Below are 27742 nucleotides of genomic sequence, written 5' to 3' on the forward strand. Positions count from 1 at the left end.
AAACTCATTGTGTACAATGACTTTAAGAAGAAAAACCTTTGTTTCCTGTTTGTCCAGTTCCTTAGACATCGCTCAAAGTGTCTCAGAAAAAAAAAATAAATTCGTTCTTACCTAGCAGTTTATCATACAACCCAGCGAGTCTGTCTCAATTCTACTTCTAAGTTTTCTTTATCTGTTTTGTTGGTAAACGTTAGAACATTCTTGATGTTTTCTTATATTGCTTCAATGAAAATGTCAAGATTGCAACAACTTTTTATTTCATTTTACATTTTCTCTTGAAGCCTTCTAGATAAGAATAATGACAAGTTCATAGATGCCAAGGAACTGAGCCAGGTATTAACTTCCCTTGGAGAGGTCCTGTCAGAGGCAGAGATTAATGCTATGATCCAAGTTGCTGATACAAACAAAGATGGTAAAATTGATTACGAAGGTGAATAAGAAGCTACACTTCGACTAAAGCCTGAATAACTCTCTAGTTTTGAGATCAATATAAGTTTGAAGTAGATAGCGTTGTAGATATAACACATTAAAGATTACAAATAGTTTAGTAGATTCATCCCCCCCCCCCGTTTTTAAAAAAGGAGAAAACCCTGACCCAGGAAACTACAGACCAGTATCACTAACCAGCATCACATGTAAAATCCTAGAACACACAATATGTAGCAACATGATAAACCACTTAGACAAACATAATGTCCTTATTCAATACCCACATGGCTTCAGGAAATATAGATCATGTGAAACACAACTAATAGGACTAATTGATGATTTTTCAAAAGGTTTAGATAATAGTGAGCAAATAGATTTGGCATTGATGGTCCATTGCATGAGTAGATTAAGGATTTTCTGATAGGGAGAGAACAAACTGTAATAATAAATGGCTCTAAATCAATACCAATAAAGTAAATTCAGGTGTACCTCAAGGAACAGTCTTAGGTCCACTACTATTTTTAATTTACACAAACGATTTACCAAATTTCATTAGTTCAGGAACAAAAGTCAGATTATTTGCAGACGATTGCATAAAATATAGAACAATAAAAACAACACAAGACACAGATATTTTACAAAGAGAATTAGATGAATTACAGAAATGGGAATCAAATTGGAGCATGTCTTTCCACCCAGAAAAATGTCAGTTATTAAGAGAAACAAAAAACTAAAACAAATTAATTCCACTTATCTTATTCATGGCAAACAAGTAAGACTAAAAACGCAAAATACTTAGGTGTTATAATAAATGAAAAACTGTCATTGAATCCCCATATTGATGAAACTATACCAAAAATTAAAGCATTAGGGTTTATTAGAAGAAATTTCTATAATTCAAATAAGAACATAAAACTAAAATGTTATTTAACTTTGGTTAGGCCAATAATAGAAATATGCATCCTCTGTTTGGGATCCCTCAACTCAAGAAAATATTAAGAAACTGGAACAGACACAAAATAGAGCAGTGAGATTCATAACAAACGAATATTCACATTTGACTAGAGTAACATCTTTAGTAAAATCACTAAATTTAGAAAGCCTTCAGGATAGAAGACTCAAAAGTAAAGTAGCAATTATACATTAAACACTGAACCATAATCCAAATACAAAACCTAATAAAATACTCAGGAAGACACAAAGATAAAGGCACATGCCACATTCAATATATATGCTAGGACCAATTTGTACAAAAAGCTCCTTCTTACCTAATGCTATTACAGCATGGAATGAGTTGCCTGAGTTAGCCAGGAAAATCAGTGATTTGGCAGAATTTATGTCATTAGTTAATATGCATCACTAAATGTATGACACGTAGGACGTAATTATCTTCTTTTTGATGTAACGTCTGTATTACATAAGATAAGAGAAGAGAATAAATACAAATCCTTAATCTGTATATATATAATTCTCTACTTTACCCAACCATGCGGGACACCACGCACATCGACTCTCTAACCCACTTGGTTTGCTAACAGGTCTCTCATTGCTGCCTGCTTTGTTTGTCCCCTTGCGCTTCTCTGGTCCACCTTCTTGGCTTTGCTAACGGCTCTGTCTCATTGCTCCTGTCTTCTCTGGCCCGCCTTCTTGGCTTTGCTAACGGCTCTGTCTCATTGCTCCTGTCTTCTCTGGCCCGCCTTCTTGGCTTTGCTAACGGGTCTGTCTCATTGCTCCTGTCTTCTCTGGCCCACCTTCTTGGCTTTGCTAACGGGTCTGTCTCATTGCTCCTGTCTTCTCTGGCCCACCTTCTTGGCTTTGCTAACGGGTCTGTCTCATTGCTACTGTCTTCTCAGGCCCGCCTTCTTGGCTTTGCTAACGGCTTTGTCTCATTGCTTCTGTTTTCTCTAGCCCGCATTCTTGATTTAATTCAAAAGAAAGCTGAATAGATTCTAAAATTAAAAATCACCCTTTGAGTCAGGATTTTGTGATTTTACCATCACAAAAGAGATACAAGACACCGATAGCAAAGACACAAAAAGTTCCCCTGGCGATCAAATCACTCAATAAAAGTTAACGATATGATATCAACATTTCACATGTAAATTATGAGTGAGTCTGGTGTGAATGTATAAGTTTCGTTTTCTATAATTATCATGTTTAGTTTGGTGTAATGCACAAATCGTAAGACAAATGTTTATATGGATAATAAAGATTATTATTATTATTACTAGCCGACCCGCGGCGTAGCATAATCCGCTATTTAGTGACGAGTGAACAACTGTTATAATTTCGGGATCTTTGGGCGCCTCTGAGTTCACCCAACTTTAATGGGTACCTGACATTAGTTTGGGAAAAAGTAAAGGCGGCTGGTCTTTGTGCTGGCCACATGACACCCTCGTTAACCGTGGGAGACAGAAACAGTTGACCTTTACATCATCTTCCCTATAGATCGCAAGGTCTGAAAGGGGAACTTTTCTTTACTTTTTAAAATTATTCATCCAGTCAAAAGACGAAGAGCGCTTATTTCAATTGCCTTTACCCTTGTGTTCGTCATGCTACAAAAAAAATATAACACAAGCTTTTAATTTCATCGCATACCAGTCTCAAACCCGGTACCTCCGATTCGGAAGCTTTATCGCTTAGCCACCGCGCCTCTGGATGAATAAGTTTGTGTTGACCTATTATAGTAACAGTTGTTGATATGGAAATGTTCCTGTGTAGATATCGAAACAATGAAGTAGGTCAATGATTACAATCCTGTCTTCCTGCATACATTGAAAGCATCTACGAAAGTCCTGCGTGAACATTTAGTTAAACGTAAAGACAGAGAGAAGTTCTCTGTAATAATACTCTAGTGACTCTGAAGCATGGGCGTAGCCGGGGGGGGTGTTCTTGGGGTTCAAACCCCCCCCCCCCGAAATGTTACGATTTATTTAGGTAGGTGCTGTTTTTACTATTACATACCAAGTATTATAGTTTAGAAAAACCCAGGTTTGTTTCTTGTGCAACGCTATTAGCTAACACCTATTATCATCTCTCCATTAGTATATTTAGATCTATAATGTAATTCTAGTCTAGATCTATATATAAAAATCGAATAGATCTAGTAATAGTATAGATTCTATCTTGAGACTAGATTGCCGAGTCTAGCCTATGCTATGTCTATGGTCAGTTTTTATTAGAAAAAAGTCTAGATATTAATAAAGACTAAAGTTTTTTATTTATTAGATATAGACATAAGACATAGATCTAATAATACTGTGATACGTTTACTATACTCTATACTTCAAACTACTAAACTAGAGATCTATCTATAGATCTATCTATAGTCTAGTCAATCTAGATCTATACAATATTCATTATAATACTTCTACTTATAATGACTTATTTGATAAGTTAGTACTTAGACTTAGATCTATTATAGTTTATTAATAGATTTACTTTTCAATGCCTAGACCTAATAATAAAATTGCGAATGATGTCTATAATGACTGATTATTATTTTATTTTTTTATAATAATAGGCCTACTAAATCTGAAAGTATATAAAGTGCTTTTTTTTTTTTTGTAAAAGTAAAAAAGAGGCTCCGGTACTCAGTGATAGATTGCCTAACTTTCAACTAATAATAAATTAACAATTTACCGTCACAAAAAAATATATGTATATCTCAATCTTCTTTCATTTATTTTTTTTTTGCGGGGTTATTGCTACTTAATACATTGATACCGGATCGATTTAAATAGGGCCTAAGTATACAACAGGATTTCGAGCATTGGATAAATTTATTTTTTAAGTACAAAGTTTAATGGAAGAGGCAATATATTAGTTGTTTGAAGTTTGTAACTTCTTAAATTCAGGCTAAAAATATCGAAGCCTACATTTTGACACTCATTACTGTATAATTCTACTAATATTCCTTTTTAGAATTAGGATATAAACAAAAATTTGCCATATGACTTTATCTAACAGAAAAAAAAAATAAACTTACGTCTATTTATGTGGTTATTTATAGTTACCTAGTAATATAAAATATATTGAACTAACACGTACATTCATTATAATGCAGCCATGCGATTTTTCGTTTATAAACATAGCATAATTTAGGACCAATATTTTACAAAGGCTGCTTGGAAAAATCAGGTATACCCATTAGGAGAAAAACGACCCCTTTACTCAAGAAAAATTTAAGAAACTAGAACAGACACAAAATAAACAGTGACATTCATAACAAAATAATATTCAACATTGATTAGAGTAACACCTTTTTAAGTAATCATTTAAAGTTTAAAATCACTACAATTTTTTTAAACAATTATTTTGTGTATGAAATTGTGTATCGGAAAATGCCGGGTGCATGAAATAAGCTAGTCCTAAAAAAACAACACAGATCTTGGGTAAAATACTCATCAAATAAAGTACTGTAAATGTATAGTTTCACGCGCTAGTTTCAGGTCTTTTCTTTTTATAGCCGTTATACCCCAACTAACCGTATTTTTGTGCAGAATTTTTTTCTCTATCAGGTACACTTAAAATTATAGCATAATAATGTCAGTTTAATTAGTTAATTAATTATTGGTAATGGGCTATGTTGGACTAGTCCGTTTCGTTTCTTTGATTAAAAAGTATTGGGCCGGAAGTCGCTTTTTTCCCTAAATATCTTTGTATTTTTCAGTTCTCTTTTAAAATTAAACTGACATTATTATGCTATCGTTTTAAAAAAAAAAAAAAGCACTTTATATATGTATACTTTGTATATAGCTTACTTTCAGCTGACATGCTGTATTATTAACAACACCTATTTGTGAAAGTCTCAATCATTTAGAGTCTTAGACAGTCATTATTTTAGACTATATTTAAGTAGAGTCTAGACCTAGATCTAGTAAGCCTATTACTATAAACAAATAAAAATAATCAGTCATTAAACATCATTAGCAATTTCATTATATATTTTTAATAGTTTTGAAAGTCTAACTGATAAGATTACAAAGAGAGTTTGTGTTTTTCCAAATGTACACAAGCTACACTATAAGTAAGTCCATCTCTTCTAATTGTTTAGCAATGAGTGTAAAAATGTAGGCTTCGATATTTTTTAGCCTGAATTTAAGAAGCTACAAACTTCAAACAACTAATATATTGCCTCTTCTATAAAACTTTGTATTTAAAAAAATAAATTTATCCAATGCTCGAGATCCTACTTGTATACTTAGGCCCTATATGAATCGATCCGGTTGTTACAAGTCAAAAGCTTGCTGTCAGAGTCACTCAATTTTATCACAGCATTAATTATTATTTATTTATTTTATTTTAATTATTTCCCCGTTCTATCCCCAATTTCTTCACCCGCCCCACCTTTTCCTCTTCAGGCTACACTTAGTCTACCACCTTGGAGATAGCCAGGCCGCGTCCTTTCACTTATCTCCCCTTGATCGGGGAAAGATATACACACGGCCTCTTTGGTCTTTCCCACCGGATGTCTTACGGTCGCAGTTGACACCACCTTGGGTGGATATCTTTCTTCCCCCCCCCCTCTCCAACGTCTCTCTTTGATCAAAGAGATTACTCGGGTCAACACGCCTCGTGACACTCCAAGGTGCGACTCTTGTCGGACTTCACCCAAGCGAGAGATAATCTTTGGTATGTCGCATTTCCTGCTTCCGCCCATCTCTCCCGGACCTTTATAAGGTAGACTAAGTCAAACCAGATCCTCTCATTTCTCTATCGCTGGCAATCGAGTCTGGACTATTTCATACATTACTACTCTTAGAGGAATACCTGGTGGTAATCCGAACTTAATCACAGTTCCACTTAATTACTTTGTGAATATTTCTCACTGGATATTATCATGTGTATTTTATTATTTCATTTATATTTAATTAGTGCATTGTGTATTTCTCACTGTCGTAAGTAGAAAACAGAAACATGGCATATTTATTTATTTATGTATTGCCTTAATCTATTAATGCTACGTTGCTCAATTGATCGTTGTTGCAACATGTATATATTTGTACATCTTATTGTATTTCCTCTATCTCGGCTGACCGCCTTGATAATTTTTCTAGCGCACGAAGACTGCATTTGGAAAAGATATATGAATTATCTCCCCTTTAATCATGCTACTTTGACGAGAGTTACGCCCCTTGAACGGACGCTCTCCCCATTCAAGCTCGCTCCTTTGTTTATGGCCGACGGCCATGTGTAAAGAATAGCGTCATGGTCGCTGACCACCATCCATTTCTCCCCCCCCCCCTTTTTCTCTTCCAACTTGTATTGTTTATTTAAGATTATTATTTCCCCCGTTTATGTACATTTTTATATTGCTCCTATCAGCCATCTGTTTTCCGAATCTCATTTGTCATCATCTCCTGATTGTGCTCAAAACCAATTTTCCAATCTGACGAATGCACCTCAGTCGGTCGAGGACATCAATAAGATGCATGAGAGACATGTCCTAACTTGTCTTTATTTATCCGCAGCCTCCCTCAGGTGTTTGCCTTTGTACTTAGTGCTATTCAGCACTGCACTATTGCCTATTGCCTTCGTACTTAGTGCTATTCAGCACTGCACTACTGCCTACTTGTTATTGAGTATCATCTCCTGCCTGCTGAGATCTACTCAACTATTTGTTTGAATAACCTGCCTATTTGCTATTGAGTATCATCTACTGCCCACGTGGATCTACTCAACTCTAATACTTGGCGCTATCGGCTCTACTTGCCTGCCTATTCGACAGCCCACCAGTCAACTTATTAGGTACGACATCCCTATAGACTCAGAGTCTGTACGAGACGTCATAACAACGCCAAACCCTCCGCAACGCACTGGACTTATCCTGTTAACTACGCTGCCCACGGCAGATCAGCTCTGCCCGCAGTACACGTGTGCCCACGGTAGCCGGCCACCCGCCCGACTGCGCCCACTACAGATATTAGAACTTTATTGAGACTCCAAAAGAACTGTATCACCGGCGTCCCTCTACCCGCTAGAGCGCCACCTCCAGCTGCAGAACCTCAAGTCAGGACACAGCCAGCTGCGACCCAAGCAGGACAACCAGCTAAGTTCAGAAGACAAAGTGACATACTCTCTTATTAAGTGCAAGAGTGATGATTACATATAGTATTGATTAGAGATAGATGCAAACCCTCCCCTTTTTATTTTTCTATGTAAATATTTATGTAAATAAATATTCTTCAATTTTTAACTTTGTATCTCTCTTTCATTGCTTGTCTCGCTTAACCCTGCTCCCGATTTATATGCTGATAGGTAGGTGTGTGATAACGTCAAAATTAATCATCCCCTAGACATTAAACACGCCAAACACACGTCACTTTCGCTAACCTGTCACACCGGTATCAATGTGTTAAGTAGCAATAACCCCGCAAAAAAAAAATTAAATGAAAGAAGATTGAGATGTACATTTTTTTTTGACGGTACGCACCGGTACGGGGTACCGGCACCTTTTTTCAATGTCGAGAAAATTTATTACTTTTTTTGTATTTCAACGTTAATTATTAATTTATTAGTAGTTGAAAGTTAGGCAATCTATCACTCAGTATCGGCACCTATTTGTTTATACAAAAAAAAAAGCACTTTATATATGTATACTTCGTATATAGCTTACTTTCAGCCGACATGCCGTATTATTAACAACACCTCTATTTGAAAGGCTCAATCATCTAGAGTCTTAGACAGTCATTATTTTAGACTAGATTTAGGTAGAGTCTAATCCTAGATCTAGTAGGCCTATTACTATAACAAAATTAAAATAATCAGTCATTAGACATCATTCGCACTTTTATTATTAGGTCTAGGCATTGAAAAGTAAATCTATTAATAAACTATAATAGATCTAAGTCTAAGTACTAACTTATCAAATAAGTCATTATAAGTAAAAGTATTATAATGAATATTGTATAGATCTAGATTGACTAGACTATAGATAGATCTATGGATAGATCTCTAGTCTTGTAGATTAAGTATAGAGTATAGTAAATGTATTACAGTACTATTAGATCTATGTCCTATGTCTATATCTAATAATTAATAAACTTTAGTCTTTAGTAATATCTAGACTTTTTTCTAATAAAAACTGACAATAGACATAGCATAGGCTAGACTCGGCAATCTAGTCTCAAGATAGAATCTATACTATTACTAGATCTATTCGATTTTTATATATAGAGATCTAGACTAGAATTAGATTATAGATCTAAATATACTAATGGAGAGATGATATGCGGTGTTAGCTAATAGCGTTGCATAAAAAACGAACCTGCGTTTTTCTAAACTCTAATACTTGGTATGTAATAGTAAAACAGCACCTACCTAAATAAATCGTAACTGGAAATCAAAAACCTATATTTATTGTAGTATATATAGGTCTGTAGTTGTATTTTATATAGCCTTCGTAACTTATTCTATAGAGAAATGACTTTTGTAATTTCTTTTACTGAAAAATTGGGCTATTCACGTCTGACACATATATAATTTTTATGTTCAGCAACAAAGCCCATTAAATATTTTGTTTGGTATCGAACAAGGGAAAAGAAATTGTTCTGAACAGATCTGGCGGTATAAAATGAATACATCTTATATATTGTGTAGAGAATTAGGTCATCGTTTCAAACTAACAAATAGATAGCTATGAATAAGCTCATCAGCTGGCTAAGTGGTTAACGTATTGGCCTAAGGAGGCTTGAGCCCTCAATTTCGAATCAGTCGTACTAATAAAAGTATTATTAGGCTTGTCTTCGAGTCCGAAGATTAATGGCGAATGGGTTTTTTCCCCTGACTACGCAGCCACAGCTGCAACCTACATATTTTGCCACATCTAGCGCAGACATAACCTTTGTCCGCCGGTGGTCGATTTAGATTTTCTTTTCGCCTTCTACGTCTGTCTTCGGCAGTGGATTTTTTGGGTATCAAATGTGTATCCCGCGGCCTTTGTGAGTGATCTCCAGCTGTCTCGTTCCGAAGCCACCTGCAGCAAGGTCTCTCTTGTATGTAAGTTAAAGCAAATCGGCGCCTAATATGGTCTTTAAATCGTTTCCTTGAGGCAAGTCCGTTACGTCGACCACCGTTCAGATCACTAAAAAAGACTGGCATACATTCGTCACCATACGTGCCCTACCCAGCATGCTTCTATACTGTCCATACCGGAGTTTGCAAGGACATCCTTATTTCTAGTGCGTCCTGCCACCGAATGTCCATAATGGAACGCAAGCATCTTGTAGTGATAACGTTTTTTAAAAGGTGTGGTTTAGAAAAGAGAAATGGGTTGGTTCCAAAAGTCGGGAGGACGTACATAGTTTGGGGACTTCAACGACGGTAGTAAATGTGTTTCATTAAATTGTATGGTACATTTATAAAGTGTGTTTGTTACTAATGTGATTGTTAGTTCCAGAATAAAGGCTTTGTTTTTATTGTATTAGGATCACGATATTCTTTGAGTGTTATGTCATTTGTTTAAAGGAGAGAACTATATGATTGATATTGAACATCAGATATGAATTGTCTGATCAAAACAATCTCATCATAATATCAAGTAAACATATCAAACAACACAACGTGACAATCAGCCTGAAAAACATATTTGTCATCTGGCACTGAAACATATCAACCTACACATCGTGACAATCATCCAAAGAAACATCTTTGTCATCTGGCACATGAACGTAGCAACCTACACATCGTGACAATCAGCCTGAAAAACATCTTTGTCATCTGGCACTGAAATTTATCAACCTACACATCGTGACTGTCAGTATTTGTATGTTTTGACTTGACTTGGTTCCTGTGGCTCGCTTAACACACTCTCTCTTACATTCAACGAAGACTTAACCATTCAGTTCACAACACGTGCAAGACTGTTCACATTCACTATCTCGGAATACATATACAGGGGGATATAACTATCATACCAAAATATCAAACTAACATACACTCTCGCCATACCTACGTTTAAGTGCCAGATGACAAAGATGTTTCTCACGTGACATCATGGCAATAGGCCTGAAAAACATTTGTCATCTGGCACTTGAACGTATCAACCTACAAATCGTGACAATCAGCCTGAAAAACATCTTTGTCATCTGGCACTGAAACATATCAACATATCAATAGGCCTGAAAAACATCTTTGTCATCTGGCACTTGAACGTATCAACCTACAAATCGTGACAATCAGCCTGAAAAACTTCCTAGTCATCTGGCACTTGAATGTATCAACCTACACATCGTGACAATCAGCCTGTATTGTATTATATTTTCTAGAATAGAACATCTTTTTCAATGTATTCATTCTTTAACTTTTAGAAATTGCGCAACTTAGAATGTACTCTGTAGTCTGGAATCTTATCTTATCTTATATAATACAGACGTTACTTCAAAAAAGAAGATGATTACGTCCTACGCGTCATGCATTTAGTCATGCATATTAACCAATGACTTAAATTCTGCCAAGTCACTGGTTTTCCTGGCTAGCTCAGGCAACCCATTCCATGCTCTAATAGCACTAGGGAAGAAGGAGTATTTGTACAAATTTGTCCTAGCATATGGGACGAGGAATTTGCCTTTATCTTTGTGTCTTTCAGAGTATTTTATTAAATTTTGTTTTTGTATTTGAAGATTATGGTTCAGTGTTTTATGTATGATTGCTACTTTACTTTTGAGCCTTCTGTCCTGAAGGCTTTCTAAATTTAGTGATTTTACTAAAGGTGTTACTCTAGTCAAATGTGAATATTCGTTTGTTATGAATCTCACAGCTCTATTTTGTGTCTGTTCCAGTTTCTTAATGTTTTCTTGAGTTGAGGGGTCCCAAACGGAGGATGCATATTTTATTATTGGCCTAACCAAGGTTAAATAACATTTTAGTTTTATGTTCTTATTTGATTTATAAAAAATTTCTTTTAATAAATCCTAATGGTTTGTTTGATTTTTTTGTAGTTTCATCAATATGTGGATTCCATGATAGTTTTTTATTTATTATAACACCTATGTATTTTGCGTTTTTAGTCTGTGTTACTGGTTTGCCATGAATAAGATAAGTGGAATTAGTTTTAGTTTTTTTGTTACTCTTAACAACTGACATTTTTCTGGGTGGAAAGACTTGCTCCAATTTGATTCCCATTTTTGTAATTCATCTAATTCTCTTTGTAAAATATCTGTGTCTTGTGTTGTTTTTATTGTTCTATATATTATGCAATCGTCTGCAAATAATCTGACTTTTGTTCCTGAAGTAATGCAATTTGGTAAATCATTTATGTAAATTAAAAATAGTAGTGGACCCAAGACTGTTCCTTGAGGTACACCTGAGTTTACTGTTATCGGTGTTGATTTAGAGCCATTTATTATTACAGTTTGTTCTCTCCCTATCAGAAAATCTTTAATCCACTGATGCAATGGACCATTAATGTCGAAACACTTTAATTTTTTAAGCAAACTATGGTGATGAACTTTGTCAAAAGCCTTAGAAAAATCTAGTAAGATAGCATCTATTTGTTCACTATTATCTAAACCTTTTGAAAAATCATCAATTAGTCCTATTAGTTGTGTTTCACATGATCTATATTTCCTAAAGCCATGTTGGTATGGTGTGAGGTTATTATGTTTGTCTAAGTGGTTTATGATGTTGCTACATATTATGTGTTCTAGGATTTTACATGTGATGCTGGTAAGTGATACTGGTCTGTAGTTTCCTGGGTCAGATTTTTCTCTTTTTTTAAATAGGGGGGTGACATTAGCTTCTTTCCAGTCCTTTGGTACTCTGCCCTGGTTAAGTGAAGCCTGAAAGAGTATTTTGAACACTGGGGCTAGCTCATTGCTTAGTTCTTTGAGTAATCTAGCTGGAATACCATCAGGTCCAGACGCTTTATTTGGTTTGGTGTTGGCTAATAGTTTTTGAATTCCATTTTCTTGTACTACTATATTTTCTATGTTGTCTACTTGGTTCAAATTTAGTAATATGTCTTTGTCTCCTGGGGCTGAGAATGCTGATGCTAATTATTTGTTTAGGATGTTTGCTTTAGTTTCATTATCATTATGTATTATGTTATGTTCATCTTTTAATGGCGCTATGCCTGTTGTTTCCATTTTCTTAGACTTAATGTATGACCATAGGTTTTTGTTGTTATCTTTAGATATTACATTGTTTATGTATTCACTCTGCAGCTGTCTGCTTACTTTTTGGGTTAAGTGTTTAATTTTTATATACTTTTTGTAAACTCTTTCTGCATTAGTTTCTTTAAATTTTCTATATAGGTTTTCCTTCTGTTTACAAAGCTTCTTTAGTCTATTATTAAACCAGCATTTATTTCTTTTGTTTAACGAGTATTTAGTTGGTATATGATTTTCTATAATGCTTTTAAGATGGTTTTTAATAAAATTCCAGAGGTCATCGACTGGTTGGTTAATGTCTTTTTTTAATAAGAATGTTTGTTAAAAGTTTAATGCAGCTTGGTGTAGTTGTTTTAGGTTACATTTATTCCAGAGTAAGATTTTTCTTTTGGGTTTTGTATTGGCTACTGCTTTTATCTGACTGTGCATTTTTATGATCTCATGGTCTGATAGACCAGGGATAATATCATAATCAACTACTAATCCAGGTCTGTTGGTTAAGAAGAGATCTAATGTGTTGTTTAATCTAGTTGGCTTTTTAATGATTTGATCTAAACTTAGGTTGTGTACAGTTTCTATGAAAAGCTCATTTATGTCCTTAAAGTTTTGGTGTTTATCTATGGTTAGTGTTTTCCAATTTATATCAGGTAGGTTGAAATCACCCATAATCCAAAAAACTGCATTTTTCTTTGTCTCTTTAAGTGTAGTAATCTGATTACATAGTTCCTGCATGTATTCTAAACTAGAATTAGGTGGTCTGTAAATGCTGCCTATCATTAGGGATATCGAGGTGGTATTAATTTTACAAAATGTTGATTCTATATTTTTTGAGTTAGGTAAGGTAATTTCTTCTGCTATAAGAGTGTTTTTTATTGCTAAAAGAACTCCTCCATGATTATCAGCCCTATCTTTTCTAAAATTTCATAATTACTATTGAAAATTTCTGCATTATAAATTTCAGGATGTAGCCAAGTTTCTGTTCCTGCAATAGCCTCCGACAATCAGTCCAACTCCTGGCCTTTACGTGTAGTTCAGATACTGAGCCCGGCGGAACTGTTATTTCTAACAGGAGAAGGGACAAAGGCGAGCAACTGGCGCCTAAACCAGCCTTGTTGACTACCCATCTAGGAGAAGGAAATCTCTGAATCAAAACCCCCGCTACCCTTCGGTTATTACCGAACGCGAGAAAGGCTTCGGGAGACAACCCTGAGGAAAAATCAGGAGCTGGTGACCCTTAGGCAGATTGCTGCACACTGTGCTACATCCTGGCAGAGCCTGCCACGGGCTTTCTGCCCTGCCTCATCGTGGCGCCCGGGTGGAAACGGTCGTGAGAGGGGACGACTAGGTCAAATGGATATCAAAACAAGGCTCCAGCGGGAGTGCCTTAGAGAGTACAAGAGTATCTTCATTGCACTGTGCGGGGATGTAAAAGAGCTCCCGCAGCGATCTGTCAACGTCCAGGCGCCTTCCCTCAAGGGGCCGTTACATAAATGGCGTGTTCCGCACGGTTAGCCTGGTAGATTAAAAGAACATGATGGGGGGTCCCAGTGGTTCGGCCTTCTGCCGCGTCTCTAGTCCGCGAGTCCGGAGTGCCCATGTCCAATGGAAGTGAACGCAAAATCAAACTCAAGTTTAACCCCGAGTCTCACTCCCCATCAGACAGGGTGGCGGAAAGGAGGAACTCGCCGCCCACTTGAAGCCGGTAGAAGGGATTTCTTGTTTGCTTTAGCTGGTCTTAGAGTTCCAAGTGCGACGCACAAATCTACTAGACAATTTCTGCAGCGCTACTGACCCCAAACTGTATCGGATATTCCCGTTCCTTTGTCTCATCAGCAGCCCTGGGGGGGGGGGGGGGGAAGGGGGAACTGCTGTGTGGGCGACATCGTTCCGACCATAGACAATGCCCAGGCTTTCATTTCGCTTGTTGTACGACTGAAAGAGGTTAATATATAGAGTCGAATCAACGTTTGTGTGTGTGTGTGTGTGTTTGTTTTACAAGCATCATGAGGCAAACATCCAATTCCAATTACACATCTACACGCTAGCCCTACGTAGTCACAACCTTTCTTCAAGGAACTCAACGTAAGGTCAACGTAGGCTACAGCAATATCATAAAGACATTCATAATACAAAATGTTTAAGTTATTTATAACAATCTTTTTTTTAAATAACTCTTTTCATTCTAAGTTTTACTATTTCTACAGTTAGCGTGCATTCTCGTCCTGGCTAGACTCTTGGAATTCGCACGATTTTCTAAGAAGTTTGGCAGTGTATGTATATATTTGAGGAAAAAAAGTTACCTAACTTTGGCAACACAATGACGACCTTGGTTAAATCGTTATAATGTTTCAAAATATCACCTTCATCTATCCCTTAGTCCAGTGATGCTCAACCTAATTCGACCTGCGGGCCATTTTTTCGACACGCGTTTCGAGGGCCACGTCAACAAAAAAGTACAAAGAATGAAATCAAAATTCACCTGAAACTATTTGAAACTATTGGACCTAGTACTTACATTAATTAATGGGATATTTAAAGTCATATAATTTTTTTACGCGTCTGAAAAGGGCGTCATCTCTCTACTTAAAATGTGAGCAACATTGTAGCTACCTTTACCACCAACTTATTTTTTTGTCTCTTTTTTTGGAAAATATTCCCATCGACCCTCCAATTTCTAGACTTGGTTTAACCAATCTTTTATACGCGGCTTAAACCATGAAGGCCTTCATATTTGTTTTATAATGCCGCTGTATGCGTTGTTGTTGTTTTTGAAACAGACAGTTTTTTTTATCAAAACAAATATGTTTGCTTGTTATCATGTTCCACAACAAAGATCCATTAACTTTTCCTGGTAGATTCTACATTAAGAGTTCAATTTCATAACCTCATAAACGCACACTCGTTAAAGGTCAAGTACCAATCCACCAGAGAAAAAGTGAGGGCCCTAACGATGGTAAAGATCCATTTTCAACTTTTTTGAAAAGGGGGGGGGAGGATTTTCTACTTTTTTATGCCGACGTTTCGGCGGGCCAGATGGAGCCACTTCGCGGGCCGGTTCTGGCCCGCGGGCCGTACTTTAGGCATCACTGCCTTAGTCTATTGGGGACACAACACATTTAATGGTCGACCGTCTTTCTTCATTCCTCTCTGTCGTTTACCTTGGATTGAACCTCTTTCAATGGCAGGCCAATCCATTCTTTTATGTTGTCTTCCCATCGCTTTCTCTTTCTGCTTCTTCTTCTTTTTCCTGGTATTGTTCCCTGAAGGAAGTTCTTTGCGAGCCCCGAAGAACATATAATATGGCCATAGATTTTTATTTTTTTATATTTTTTTACAATAGTTGGCAGGTCATCGTGGGGTAAAATCACTGTAGTAATCCTGTCTCTAATCTCTTCGTTTGTGATGCAGTCTTTAAATGTCATACCTAGGGTCCTTCTGTAGCATCTTAGTTCCATTGCTAGGTTTCTCCTCTCTAGCTCTTCAGTTAGCGTCCAAGACTCGCAAGTATATAAAATTGTGGCCATGACCAGAGAGCGCATCAGTCTGATTTAGATGTCGAGGACTTTTCTCTTTCCATGCTGTGGACTCTACACAAGATCACCATCACAGTTATGAAGGAGGAATGAATATGAAAACAAAATGTACAAAACTCACTCTGTCTGTCTGTCTGGTCAAAAGTTTGAACATGTCTTTTCTCCCATTTCCCATTCTCGTATCAAGTTAAAACTTTGCAAATTTATTCAATGAACCTGACAATCAATAAAAAAAAGTCAACCAGTTCGCTAATTAATTATTGATGATGTATTATTTTGTTTGATATCGAAATAAGGAAAATAAATGTTACTTAATGAGAGATGTGGGTGTGTATATGGATATAATCCACTTATTACGTTTTGTCACGTGTTTTCGCCCACTTCCCATTCTTGGATCAAGTCTAAATTTTGCATTATTATTCATAGTTGATGACAATACATGAATCAATCGAAAAAATAACCAATCAATTAATCATTTAGTACTAATTAATTAATTTAGTTTTATATAGCAGAAAGTAATTGTCAGATAAATGTTCAGATAAATGTTCAGATAAATGTTCAGATAAATGTTGCAGTAATACGGAACATTCCCTTAGATCAGCTTTGTTTTTTTAAAGTTTTTTTTTGTTCTATTTGCTTGTGTTAAGTCTTTTACCAGAACATTCCTACAAAGCATGGTCTAATGGATATTTTCGTTTATCTCTTTCAGAGTTTGTGAAGTTCATTTTAACCCCTTGCCTATGAGCGTGGTAAAGAGACAGACATTCATTGTATCACTGTGTACGTGAACGTATCTCAGCCAACGAGCCACAAGATTCAGCGCTACACAAACAAGTTGTTTAAAGGTTTTAATATAAGGCTACAGGCTAGTGTTGATAGTCTGACACTCTCAATAAATTCATGTAATAATGTATGCCGTTGTATACTTATATTTTTATAATCTAGGTTGTAGATCTATGATTATTGAAATATTTAGTTTTAGCAATTACGGCTTATAAAGTCTGATGCTCTTGAGGAAAACAGCTATGGATGCTAATAATTGATTCCAGATGTAGAACTTGGGACTAAGTGTCCAACTGGTCCTTAAAGATGTAGATCTTCCTCCAGGAACAGTCCAACTGTTGAGATGAATAACACTCTTTCTTCTTCTTCGTTCATTGTTATGTTGGAGTGTTCAGATGAGTAGACCAATACATGAGATGAACTGCGCAGTGGTTTCCAAATAAGGGAGCTCTCCATATAGTTTCCTTTCTATTGGGGTGATTTGGGGCCAATGTCTTATACGGGCCTTTTGGTAGAGAGAGCAGTTTTGGAGGACGTGGTCTGCATTCTCTGGTGATACTCCACATGGGCAGATTTCACTGGTTCCAATTTTGAGCTTCCGGTACATGTGTTGTCACATTCTGTTGTGTCCGGTCCTGAGTCGAAAGATTAGACGTTGGTCTTGTCGGGATAGCTTATAGTAAGCGTCATCTTTCTTGTGATTTGGATGAGAGCTCGTCCATTTCTCATTTATTTTATTTACGATTAATTTCTTCAATTCTTCTGGATAGAGTGCAGAGTTTATTAGTGTGTTAGTTCTCCCACTCTTGGCGAGTGTGTCAGCCTTCTCATTTCCTTCTAGTTCTATATGAACTCATATAGAATAACAGTCAATCCTGGAGAAAACAGGAACCAGATGTTGTCAGTGTGTGTAGCCGCGACAGGCTGAAAAAAAAACAACGGGTGGTCAAATACTTTTACCAAGCAAAAGGGCATTGTGTTCTCTTTGGGCATCGCCGTTAATTATATATAATGGCACATACTGTTTTATCCTGCATTTTGCTGAGAGGCAATAAATGCGTTTGATATTTAACAAAGGGAATTAGACCTAAAGCATTTGAGATAAAACATAGCAATAGATAGAGACCAGCAACCACGACGTCATTGTTTACAAATGGCTGTCGATCATTGAAAAAAATAGTTAAAAGCTACAAATTAAGAGCGGGTCCCTTTGAAGGGTGTAACTCTTGTGTAAACAAAATTGTAAAGGAAATGAATGCAGGGTTGGGGAAAGTGCATCCATAATCATTGTCTAAGCACAGAGAGAAAGAGTAATTCCATTAGTCGAGATATGCATAATGTTTGGGTGTCATCATCAAATGTCCCATCGAAAAGTTTTGCCGATTTCAGATTGAGCAGTTTAGAAAAAATAGTGTCAAACACTTGGTGGACTTATTTTAAGGTGATCAATGTCAGGTGGTCTTATCGGGTCTAGAGTATGCCGGTTCCCCACCTGAATGTTGGTTATTAACTTTCTGCCGGGGTTGTAATTTAGCCGTGGCTCGTCTGCCTTGGCACCCCTAACATTATAACAAGTAATTTGTTCAATGAGTATCAATAACAACTACAACAAGTAGCAATGTATACTATTGGATAACCAGGTGTCATAGGACAAACAAAGGTTTAATGAATTAATGATATAATGAGAAAAAAAAAAGAATAAATATCAATAGTGCATTTACAAGGTTAGTATAAGTTATATTCAAAATAACATAGCACACCTTAATATCAGTGTCACAACTCGAAGCTCACAACCTAAAACCATGGAGGCACAACCCAACCATCCAACCAATCAAGCTTGACTCCAACATAGTCCCAAGCCTGCGTCCCTATTAAGAAAATACATATTTCTTGAGATCGCCGTCCACACGATCAAAGGAACAACAAATTTCGAGCTACACCACGAAGACTAATAAAGTAAATAACTGACTTACCCAATACTGGGGAAGAAAACAGAAGAGAAACTCCCACAAGAGATCCGGCCTCAGCACACAACAGAAGCAAAGCAAGGAAGCAAAATGACATCAACAAAAGCGCGTTCCTAGAAACAAAACTCACCATCTCTTATGGTACACCAAGGGAAACACTAAAAGAAGATGCGCATTAGATTCAAGAGGTCAATGTAATACTTAATGCTCTCTTGTGACATGTATGGAACTATTGAAGTGTAATTGTTTACCTAACACTCAGAAAGATAAACATGTATGTTAAACAAGTTAGCTCAGGTTTGTATGGAACATTTTTTATATGTGAGCAGGTCAAGAAGCGCTGAGTGAAGACCTTTTTTATCTGCTCAACATTTATTTATTTACAGTAGGCAGATGTTAGCGCTACTAGGTGGGTTTCATCTGTGACACCTCAGTCTACGACCAAGGGGCTAGAGTCGCCTAAGCAACCAGACAACTAGACTATACTAAATGAAAGCAAGATAACGAAACTTTAGTTTAGGATACATAAACAAAACGAAACTTTATTTACATATACAAAAAAAAAAGAAATCAATAATAAAATATAATATATATACACACTAACCACTACAACTGAACCCAACAACTAACTAAAACCCTCTAAATCTACGCCACTACAAACACCAACAAACTAACCAAACCAACTATATAACACAAACAGATCAAACCAACTACCTAACTAAATCACTACAACTACTAAACTAGACCTAGATCTACACTAACACCCTACAATAAACTAGACTTAGATCTACAATATTCTACCACTACAACCAACCCATAACTGATTACACTAACACAAGAACACTTTAGTACCTTACTCACACTAAGCCAATAAGCCGACTAAGACTAAGGCAACACTACAGAAACAAAATAACACTAGATCTACAGCAATTATAGCAGTTATAGCACAGCAGAGTAATAGCAGTTAAAACAGCAGCATGTATTTCAGCAGTAATACATAAATGCAAAACTATAAATACAAAATCATATATTCTATTAGATCTAGAACATGAACAACATATTCATATCAGGCTAAGCTGGTCGCCGCCATTTTCAATACAGCATGTTGGGAACAACTGTCAACTCTTTTGAAAAATATTCCAAAAAACTAAAGTAAGATATATCTAGCATATTTACACACAGTGTGACATAGATCTAGCCGATCTAGTAAAAGAAAATATAAAATAGTTATAAACTTACAGGCCGCCCCAGGTACAGAATAATAAAATAATTACACGACAGACCACAAAGATCTTCAGCTGTCACACAGACATACTATACTGACCACTGGTCAACTGTACACTCAACTCAACAAGACAGCATGTAGTACATCACTTTTTATACTATCCCGCACTAACCTATATAAAAATATGCGGCAGTACAATTATAAAATCTGACATTAACCTGTAAAATAAAATATATAAAAATAGATCTAACCTATACAACTAAAATACATATAAAAATAGCTCTGGGAGCGCAAGCTCACATATAGTTCCATCTAGTTGTTTTGCTGGATTGGTATCTACCTGGCGTTCCAATATTGAGGAGTTTAGGTCTGTGATCACTACCTATATCTTCAAGTACTGTTATTTTAGAAGAGTCGGTAATGTCTGTAGAGATAAAAGTTAGGTCAGGTCTGCTAGTTGTGTTTTGTGCTCTGTGGAGGAATGTTGAAGGTGAAGGAGCGTGTAAGACAGACAGGACAGCGAGGAGACTGGTACTGTCGGCCATGAAGTCGGTCCTGGTAGAGTTCTTGAGTGAAACGTACGAGTCCAGCATGAGATAGAGAGACACTAGAGTTTAGTACGGCAGTACGCTGAGGTGTAACATTTGTAGTCAGTTGATTGTAGTATATGGAAGTCATGTCTGTAGTATATAGAACTCATGTCTGTATTATATGGAAGTCATGTCTGTAGTATATGAAAGGCATGTCTGTAGTATATGGAAGGCATGTCTGTAGTATATGGAACTCATGTCTGTATTATATGGAACTCATGTCTGTAGTATATGGAAGGCATGTCTGTATTATATGGAAGGCATGTCTGTAGTATATGGAACTCATGTCTGTAGTATATGGAAGTCATGTCTGTATTATATGGAACTCATGTCTGTATTATATGGAAGTAATGTCTGTAGTGTATGGAAGTCATGTCTGTATTATATGAAAGTCATGTCTGTATTATATGGAAGTCATGTCAGTATTATATGGAAGTCATGTCTGTATTATATGGAACTAATGTCTGTAGTGTATGGAAGTCATGTCTGTATTATATGGAACTAATGTCTGTAGTGTATGGAAGTCATGTCTGTATTATATGGAACTCATGTCTGTATTATATGGAAGTCATGTTTGTATTATATGGAACTAATGTCTGTAGTGTATGGAAGTCATGTCTGTATTATATGGAACTCATGTCTGTATTATCTGGACGTCATGTCTGTATTATATGAAACTAATGTCTGTAGTGTATGTAAGTCATGTCTGTATTATATGGAACTCATGTCTGTATTATATGGAAGTCATGTTTGTATTATATGGAACTAATGTCTGTAGTGTATGGAACTCATGTGTGTATTTTATGGAACTAATGTCTGTGTGAGCAGGTCAGGCAGGCGCGAGTGTGGTGGCCTATTCTCTTCTGCTGCTCAACATTAAATTCATTTATAACAGTAGGCAGGTGGTAGCTCTACTGGGTGGGCCCAATCTGTGCACCTCGGTCTGCGACCAAGGGGCTAGAGTCGCCTAAGCAACCAGACAGCACAATTAAACTAAACTACTCTAATCTAGCTAACTAAAAGAACAAACTAAACTAAATTTATAAAACAAAATATAAATAAACTTTATTTACAACAAACTTACAAAGCAATAAAAATATAGATGAATACAAAAAAATAAACTTAGAAATAAACAACTAATCCACCTGACTATACCACTACCAACACTAACAAACTAACCAAACCAACTACTAACTAAATCACTACAATTACTACCCTAGACCTATATCTACACAATTCTACACTAACTGAACACACTACAATAAACTAGTCTACATATAACAAAAAAGGTACAAGGAGGCGATGGCAGACTAATGGCAGTAGTACACGTAACAGCAGCATACAGTAGATGTAAGGACAGCAGGAATTATAGCCTGCAATTACAAATATAAACAATATTCAGATAAGAAAAATAAAATAATAATGAACTACTTGAATTAGACTGGTCTAGACCTAGTCTAGCGCATACTCCCAATACAAGCATGAGGTAATTTCAATTACCTACATGTAGCTAATAAAAGCAATACATGAGTTTCTAAGCCACAACCAACACAGGTCAGGCTAGACTACCATAAATATAAGCTAGATTTGGCTCTACAAAAGCCGCAATGACAGCGATGCTTAGGGCGCAGCCATCTTTTACATTTAAAAGTAGGACTAATTGCCAACTTAATAGAGCGGCTATCCTAACAATAAAGTATTAATAAAAATACATAAGAAACATAAGATAATAAAATATTTACAAATAGACATAGTATAGAAAAAACATAAGGGGATTATTAGGGATAGCTAAGGGGGGGGGAAGGGGTGACGCTATCCAGCTTAATGGACCTTCCGGTTCCATCATGGACAATGGCTAACTAAGTAATTAGCCTGAGATGCACGGCACTAATCCGTTTACATCTAAACAATCTACAACAATCTAACAACAATCTATCAACAATCAATCCTAATCAAGTAAAAATAAAACAATTTCACAACTTACAGGCGGCCCCAGCTGAATATAAGCACAACAATTAAATAATTATTTCCTCTACATGGTCACACTGACCAACGGTCAACACCGGAAAAAAGAAAGAACTGACCGCACCTGTTCTATTTATAGAGCCAGGTCATGACTCGTACAAACTAACTTCTAAAGTAAAAGAGCTGGCGGGAACCATGCACGCACTCAGCACTAGCCTAGATAGTTTACAAAACTTAAAATACAGATAAAAATAGATAAAAATTAAATCTAGGATCGCCAGCTCACATCTGTATTATATGGAACTCATGTCTGTATTATTTGGAACTCCTGTCTGTATTATTTGGAAGTCATGTCTATATTATATGGAACTCATGTCTGTATTATATTGTTATGACCCTTTGGCGGCGCAAAAGGGTTAACTATTGGCTCAGGTGACACACACGTGAATCACTCAGGTCAGCGGGGCCATGGACAAGGGAGAAAACAAAAAAACTAATTTTTAAAACCACTAATGCAAGCAGTTTTTTAAAGAGAAAAATCTATTTAGTATGCATTATAAGTTAGATCTAATTTAAAACAAATAGTAATCTTGTAAATTACATTTTCTTTAACATATTTAATAATGAGAGAAGTAGATGTATATATATATATATATATATATATATATATATATATATATATATATATATATATATATATATATATATATATATATATTATTTTTAGGATTCGAATAAGAGATTGAGCCTTTTCAAAACAATTACATCAATTATAAGACTTCAGTTAGGCCAGGAGAGGCACGGTAGCTGGCTTCAAAACCGGGGGTCCCGGGTTAGAATCCTGGTGAAGACTGGGATTTTCAACTTCGGAATCCCTGGGCGCCTCTGAGTCCACCCAGCTCTAATGGGTACCTGACATTAGTTGGGGAAAAGTAAAGGCGGATGGTCGTTGTGCTGGCCACATGACATCCTCATTAACCATAGACCACAAAAACAGATGAACTTTACATCATCTTCCCTATAGACCACAAGGTCTGAAGGAGGAACCAGTTAGGCCAGGTTCACATCTAACTTTACATTCTTGCACCTATCCTTTGATCTGCTGGACCTTTGGGGCACTAAACAAGATCTGTCAACCTTCTTTCTCCATTCTTACCTCTCATTGGTCTTTAATATAATTTCATTCGGATGTTCTTTCTGAAAATATTGAAGCCTGCCTGGGTGGACCACTCCGGGGGCAGATTTTGAGTTTGTGTTTCCACACAAATTGTCTTTGTAACCTTGTTTTTTTTTTGTTTTTAATATTTTTTTAATAGTAAATTTTTCATAATTGTTCATGAATATTCTTAAATAGGGTTTGTTGGACTAGTCCGTTTCGTTTCTTTGATTAAAAAGTATTGGGCCGGAAGTCGCTTTTTTCCCTATATATCTTTGTATTTTTCAGTTCTTTTTTTAAATTAAACTGCCATTATTATGCTATAATTTTAAGTGTACCTGATAGAGAAAAAAAATTCTGCACAAAAATACGGGTAGTTGGGATATAACCCGATAGAGGCTATAAAAAGAAAAGACCTGAAACTAGCGCGTGAAACTATACATTTACAGTACTTTATTTGATGAGTATTTTACCCAAGATCTGTGTTGTTTTTTTAGGACTAGCTTATTTCATGTACCCGCAATTTTCCGATACACAATTTCATACAGAAAATAATTGTTGAAAAAAATTGTAGTTATTTTAAACTTTAAATGATTACTTAAAAAGGTGTTACTCTAATCAATTTTGAATATTATTTTGTTATGAATGTCACTGTTTATTTTGTGTCTGTTCTAGTTTCTTAAATTTTTCTTGAGTAAAGGGGTCGTTTTTCTCCTAATGGGTATACCTGATTTCTCCAAGCAGCCTTTGTAAAATATTGGTCCTAAATAATGCTATGTTTATGATGAATGTACGTGTTAGTTCAATATATTTTATATTACTAGGTAACTATAAATAACCGCATAAATAGACGTAAGTTTAATTTTTTTTCCGTTAGATAAAGTCATATGGCAAATTTTTGTTTACATCCTAATTCTAAAAAGGAATAATAATAGAATTATACAGTAAAAATAATCACTAGGTTTTTCTTTTAATAGTTTTGAAAATCTAACTGATAAGATTATAAAGAGAGTTTGTGTTTTTGCAGATGTACACAAGCTACATTATGAGTCAGTCCATCTCTTCTAATTGTTTAGAAATGAGTGTAAAAATGTAGGCTTCGATATTTTTAGCCTGAATTTAAGAAGTTACAAACTTCAAACAACTAATATATTGCCTCTTCCATAAAACTTTGTACTAAAAAAATAAATTTATCCAATGCTCGAAATCCAGCTTGTATACTTAGGCCCTATTTAAATCGATACGGTATCAATGTATTAAGTAGCAATAACCCCGCAAAAAAAATTAAATGAAAGAAGATTGAGATATATATATATTTTTTTTGTACGGGGTACCAGCACCTTTTTTCAATGTCGTAAAAAAAATGATTACTTTTCTTGTAATTCAACGTTAATTGTTAATTTATTATTAGTTGAAAGTTAGGCAATCTATCACTGAGTACCGGATCCTCTTTTTTTATTTTAAAAAAAAAAAAAAAAGCACTTTATATACTTTCAGCCGACATGCCTTATTATTAAAAAAACACCTCTGTGTGAACTTCTCAATCATCTAGAGTCTTAGACAGTCATTATTTTAGACTAGATTTAAGTAGAGTCTAGACCTAGATTTAGTAGGCCTATTATTATAAAATAATAATAATAATAATCAGTCATTATAGACATCTTTCGCAATTTTATTATTAGGTCTATGCATTGAAAAGTAAATCTATTAATAAACTATAATAGATCTAAGTCTAAGTACTAACTTATTAAATAAGTCATTATAAGTAGAAGTATTATAAAGAATATTGTAAAGATCTAGATTGACTAGATTATAGATAGATCTATAGATAGATCTCTAGTTTAGTAGATTAAGTATAAAGTATAGTAAATGTATTACAGTACTATTAGATCTATGTCCTATGTCTATATCTAATAATTAATAAACTTTAGTCTTTAGTAATATCTAGACTTTTTTCTAATAAAAACTGACTATAGACATAGCATAGGCTAGACTCGGCAATCTAGTCTCAAGATAGAATCTATACTATTACTAGATCTATCCGATTTTTATATATAGATCTAGACTAGAATTAGATTATAGATTTAAATATACTAATGGAGAGATGATATGAGGTGTTAGCTAATAGCGTAACACAAGAAACAAACCTGGGTTTTTCTAAACTCTAATACTTGGTATGTAATAGTAAAACAGCACCTACCTAAATAAATCGTAACTAGCAATCAAAAACCTATATTTATTGTAGTATATATAGGTCTGTGGTTGTATTTTATATAGCCTTCGTAACTTCTTCTATAGAGAAATTACTTTTGTAATTTCTTTTACTGAAAATTGGGCTATTCGCGTCTGACACATATATAATTTTTATGTTCAGCAACAAACCCTATTATTTTTGGATATTGATATATGTTCTTCAAGCTGATTTGGTTTCATAACCGCATCTGAAAATGTCGTCATTCAAAGTAGAACATTGGAATACTTTTTTTCTAGTGGCAATTCACTAAAACTCAGGAAAATACTCCTTTAAATACCAACGAATTTTCGTAACAACACTTTGTTAATGTTTTTGTTTAATAAAGGATTATTCTATTTAATGTTAGCTTTAGCGTTGTTGTTGTTTTAAATTAACATTTACCTATCGATACATTAACTTATATAGATAAAATAAACTATAATCTAAAAGGCGTATTTCCTAGTTTGTTTATCAAATCGTAAACATTTACGCGCGCAAGATACAAGGACAAGAGAAAACTTCCGATTACAGCAACCGAATAAGAATTAAATAGAAAATGGGATTCCCGAACTCAATTTCTAAAGTTGTTTCTGTTCTTAAATTACAAGCAAGCTAACGATAATGTCTCTATTTAGTTTGCCAGCTTTAATATTTCTTTTATTTGTTTTGTTTCGGTGCACCTTTAGTTTCTTCTTTCCACTTGCATGCCCAGCACCCCCTTACCGCCCCCTATTGTGCCCAACACTCCCTACCGCCCCTTTGAAGACCACTGTTCTAGATCCAGAAAGCTACTTATCTAAACTTTTATGTAGAAATCTAGTTTAATTCTATTTAAATCGAGATATATAGACCATATGCAGTAAATATAAATCTAGCATGGGTCTCCGTCATGGTCTAGATCTATAGGTCTACAGCCGCCTACTCTTCTGATCAATATGTAAATCTAGATCTAAAAGAATTCTAGTAAAATCCTAGCCTAGATATTTGATCATTAGTTCAGTACTTGTTTTGAGTGTCTTGCAAACAAAAAATAAACCCTGTTTAACACTTTACAAAGTGAGATCCAGGCATATAGTTCTAAAATGTCTAGATTGAGATCACAGTAAAACTAAAGGTGTAACCTTCCGACTTAGTTCAACAAGTCTACTCTAAAGTATCATTATCCATTCACGTATATAAATAGATCGACTATTCAGTCACTAATTTGAATCCATTTGACTTCTGACTTGTACACAAGTTATAAGGATCCTCGCTTTGATTTTCTAGGCAATGACATATAACGTTATGGTATTGGACTGAATGTAAGCACTCAATGGAACAGAGAGTAGGGCCATTTAAAATAAGGCAAAGAAATGAGATGCTTATAAGCCATCAACCTCACAAGGAACTTATGTCATTTGTGATGAGTGTTCGTGCATTTTCAGAAGTTTTACAAATTATGTTAAAAAGTGGTGTCAAGTACATATGACATGCTAAGCAAAAAGATTTTGCCTACAGTCAGGACGGCCAGTTCGGAAAGTATAGAGGTGTTTAAAGGAAAATACAAATCTCTGGACTTCCAGTGTCTTCCAGTTGCCAAGAAAATAAGCTTAGTTTTCAAAGAGACAACACTGGCTTTTCAGCTAAGAAGGAATGATCAATGAAATTAATAGCCACTTAAATTGTACACCACTAAACAAGATGAAAAAAACAACAACTGTGGCTTCAATAGCTATTATGATATTTAATTTACTTTTATCTCATTCACTATT

At 35.4% G+C, this 27742-nt stretch overlaps 1 protein-coding gene and 1 long non-coding RNA gene across 3 annotated transcripts in view; one reads left to right on the top strand and one right to left on the bottom strand.

Annotated features, from left to right (window-relative positions):
- Window positions 1-16985, top strand: part of LOC106069749 (uncharacterized) — a 52667-nt gene extending 35682 nt beyond the window's left edge. For both annotated transcript variants that reach the window (XM_056015904.1, XM_056015905.1), the window contains 2 exons: window positions 282-430; window positions 16782-16985. In XM_056015904.1, coding sequence (XP_055871879.1) covers window positions 282-430; window positions 16782-16816 — 184 coding nt within the window. In that variant the 3' untranslated portion in view covers window positions 16817-16985. The remainder of the gene's footprint in view (window positions 1-281; window positions 431-16781) is intronic.
- A 129-nt stretch (window positions 16986-17114) lies between these two features.
- LOC129923682 (uncharacterized) lies at window positions 17115-19004 on the bottom strand. Its single transcript, XR_008775685.1, has 3 exons — window positions 18829-19004; window positions 18616-18723; window positions 17115-17779 (listed from the first exon to the last, which is right to left on the bottom strand). It is a non-coding gene; the product is annotated as an uncharacterized LOC129923682 (long non-coding RNA).
- Window positions 19005-27742: the final 8738 nt, after the last annotated feature.

The sequence above is a fragment of the Biomphalaria glabrata genome, chromosome 17 (assembly GCF_947242115.1).
Source record: "Biomphalaria glabrata chromosome 17, xgBioGlab47.1, whole genome shotgun sequence".
In the NCBI taxonomy this organism is placed as follows: Eukaryota; Metazoa; Mollusca; class Gastropoda; family Planorbidae; genus Biomphalaria; species Biomphalaria glabrata.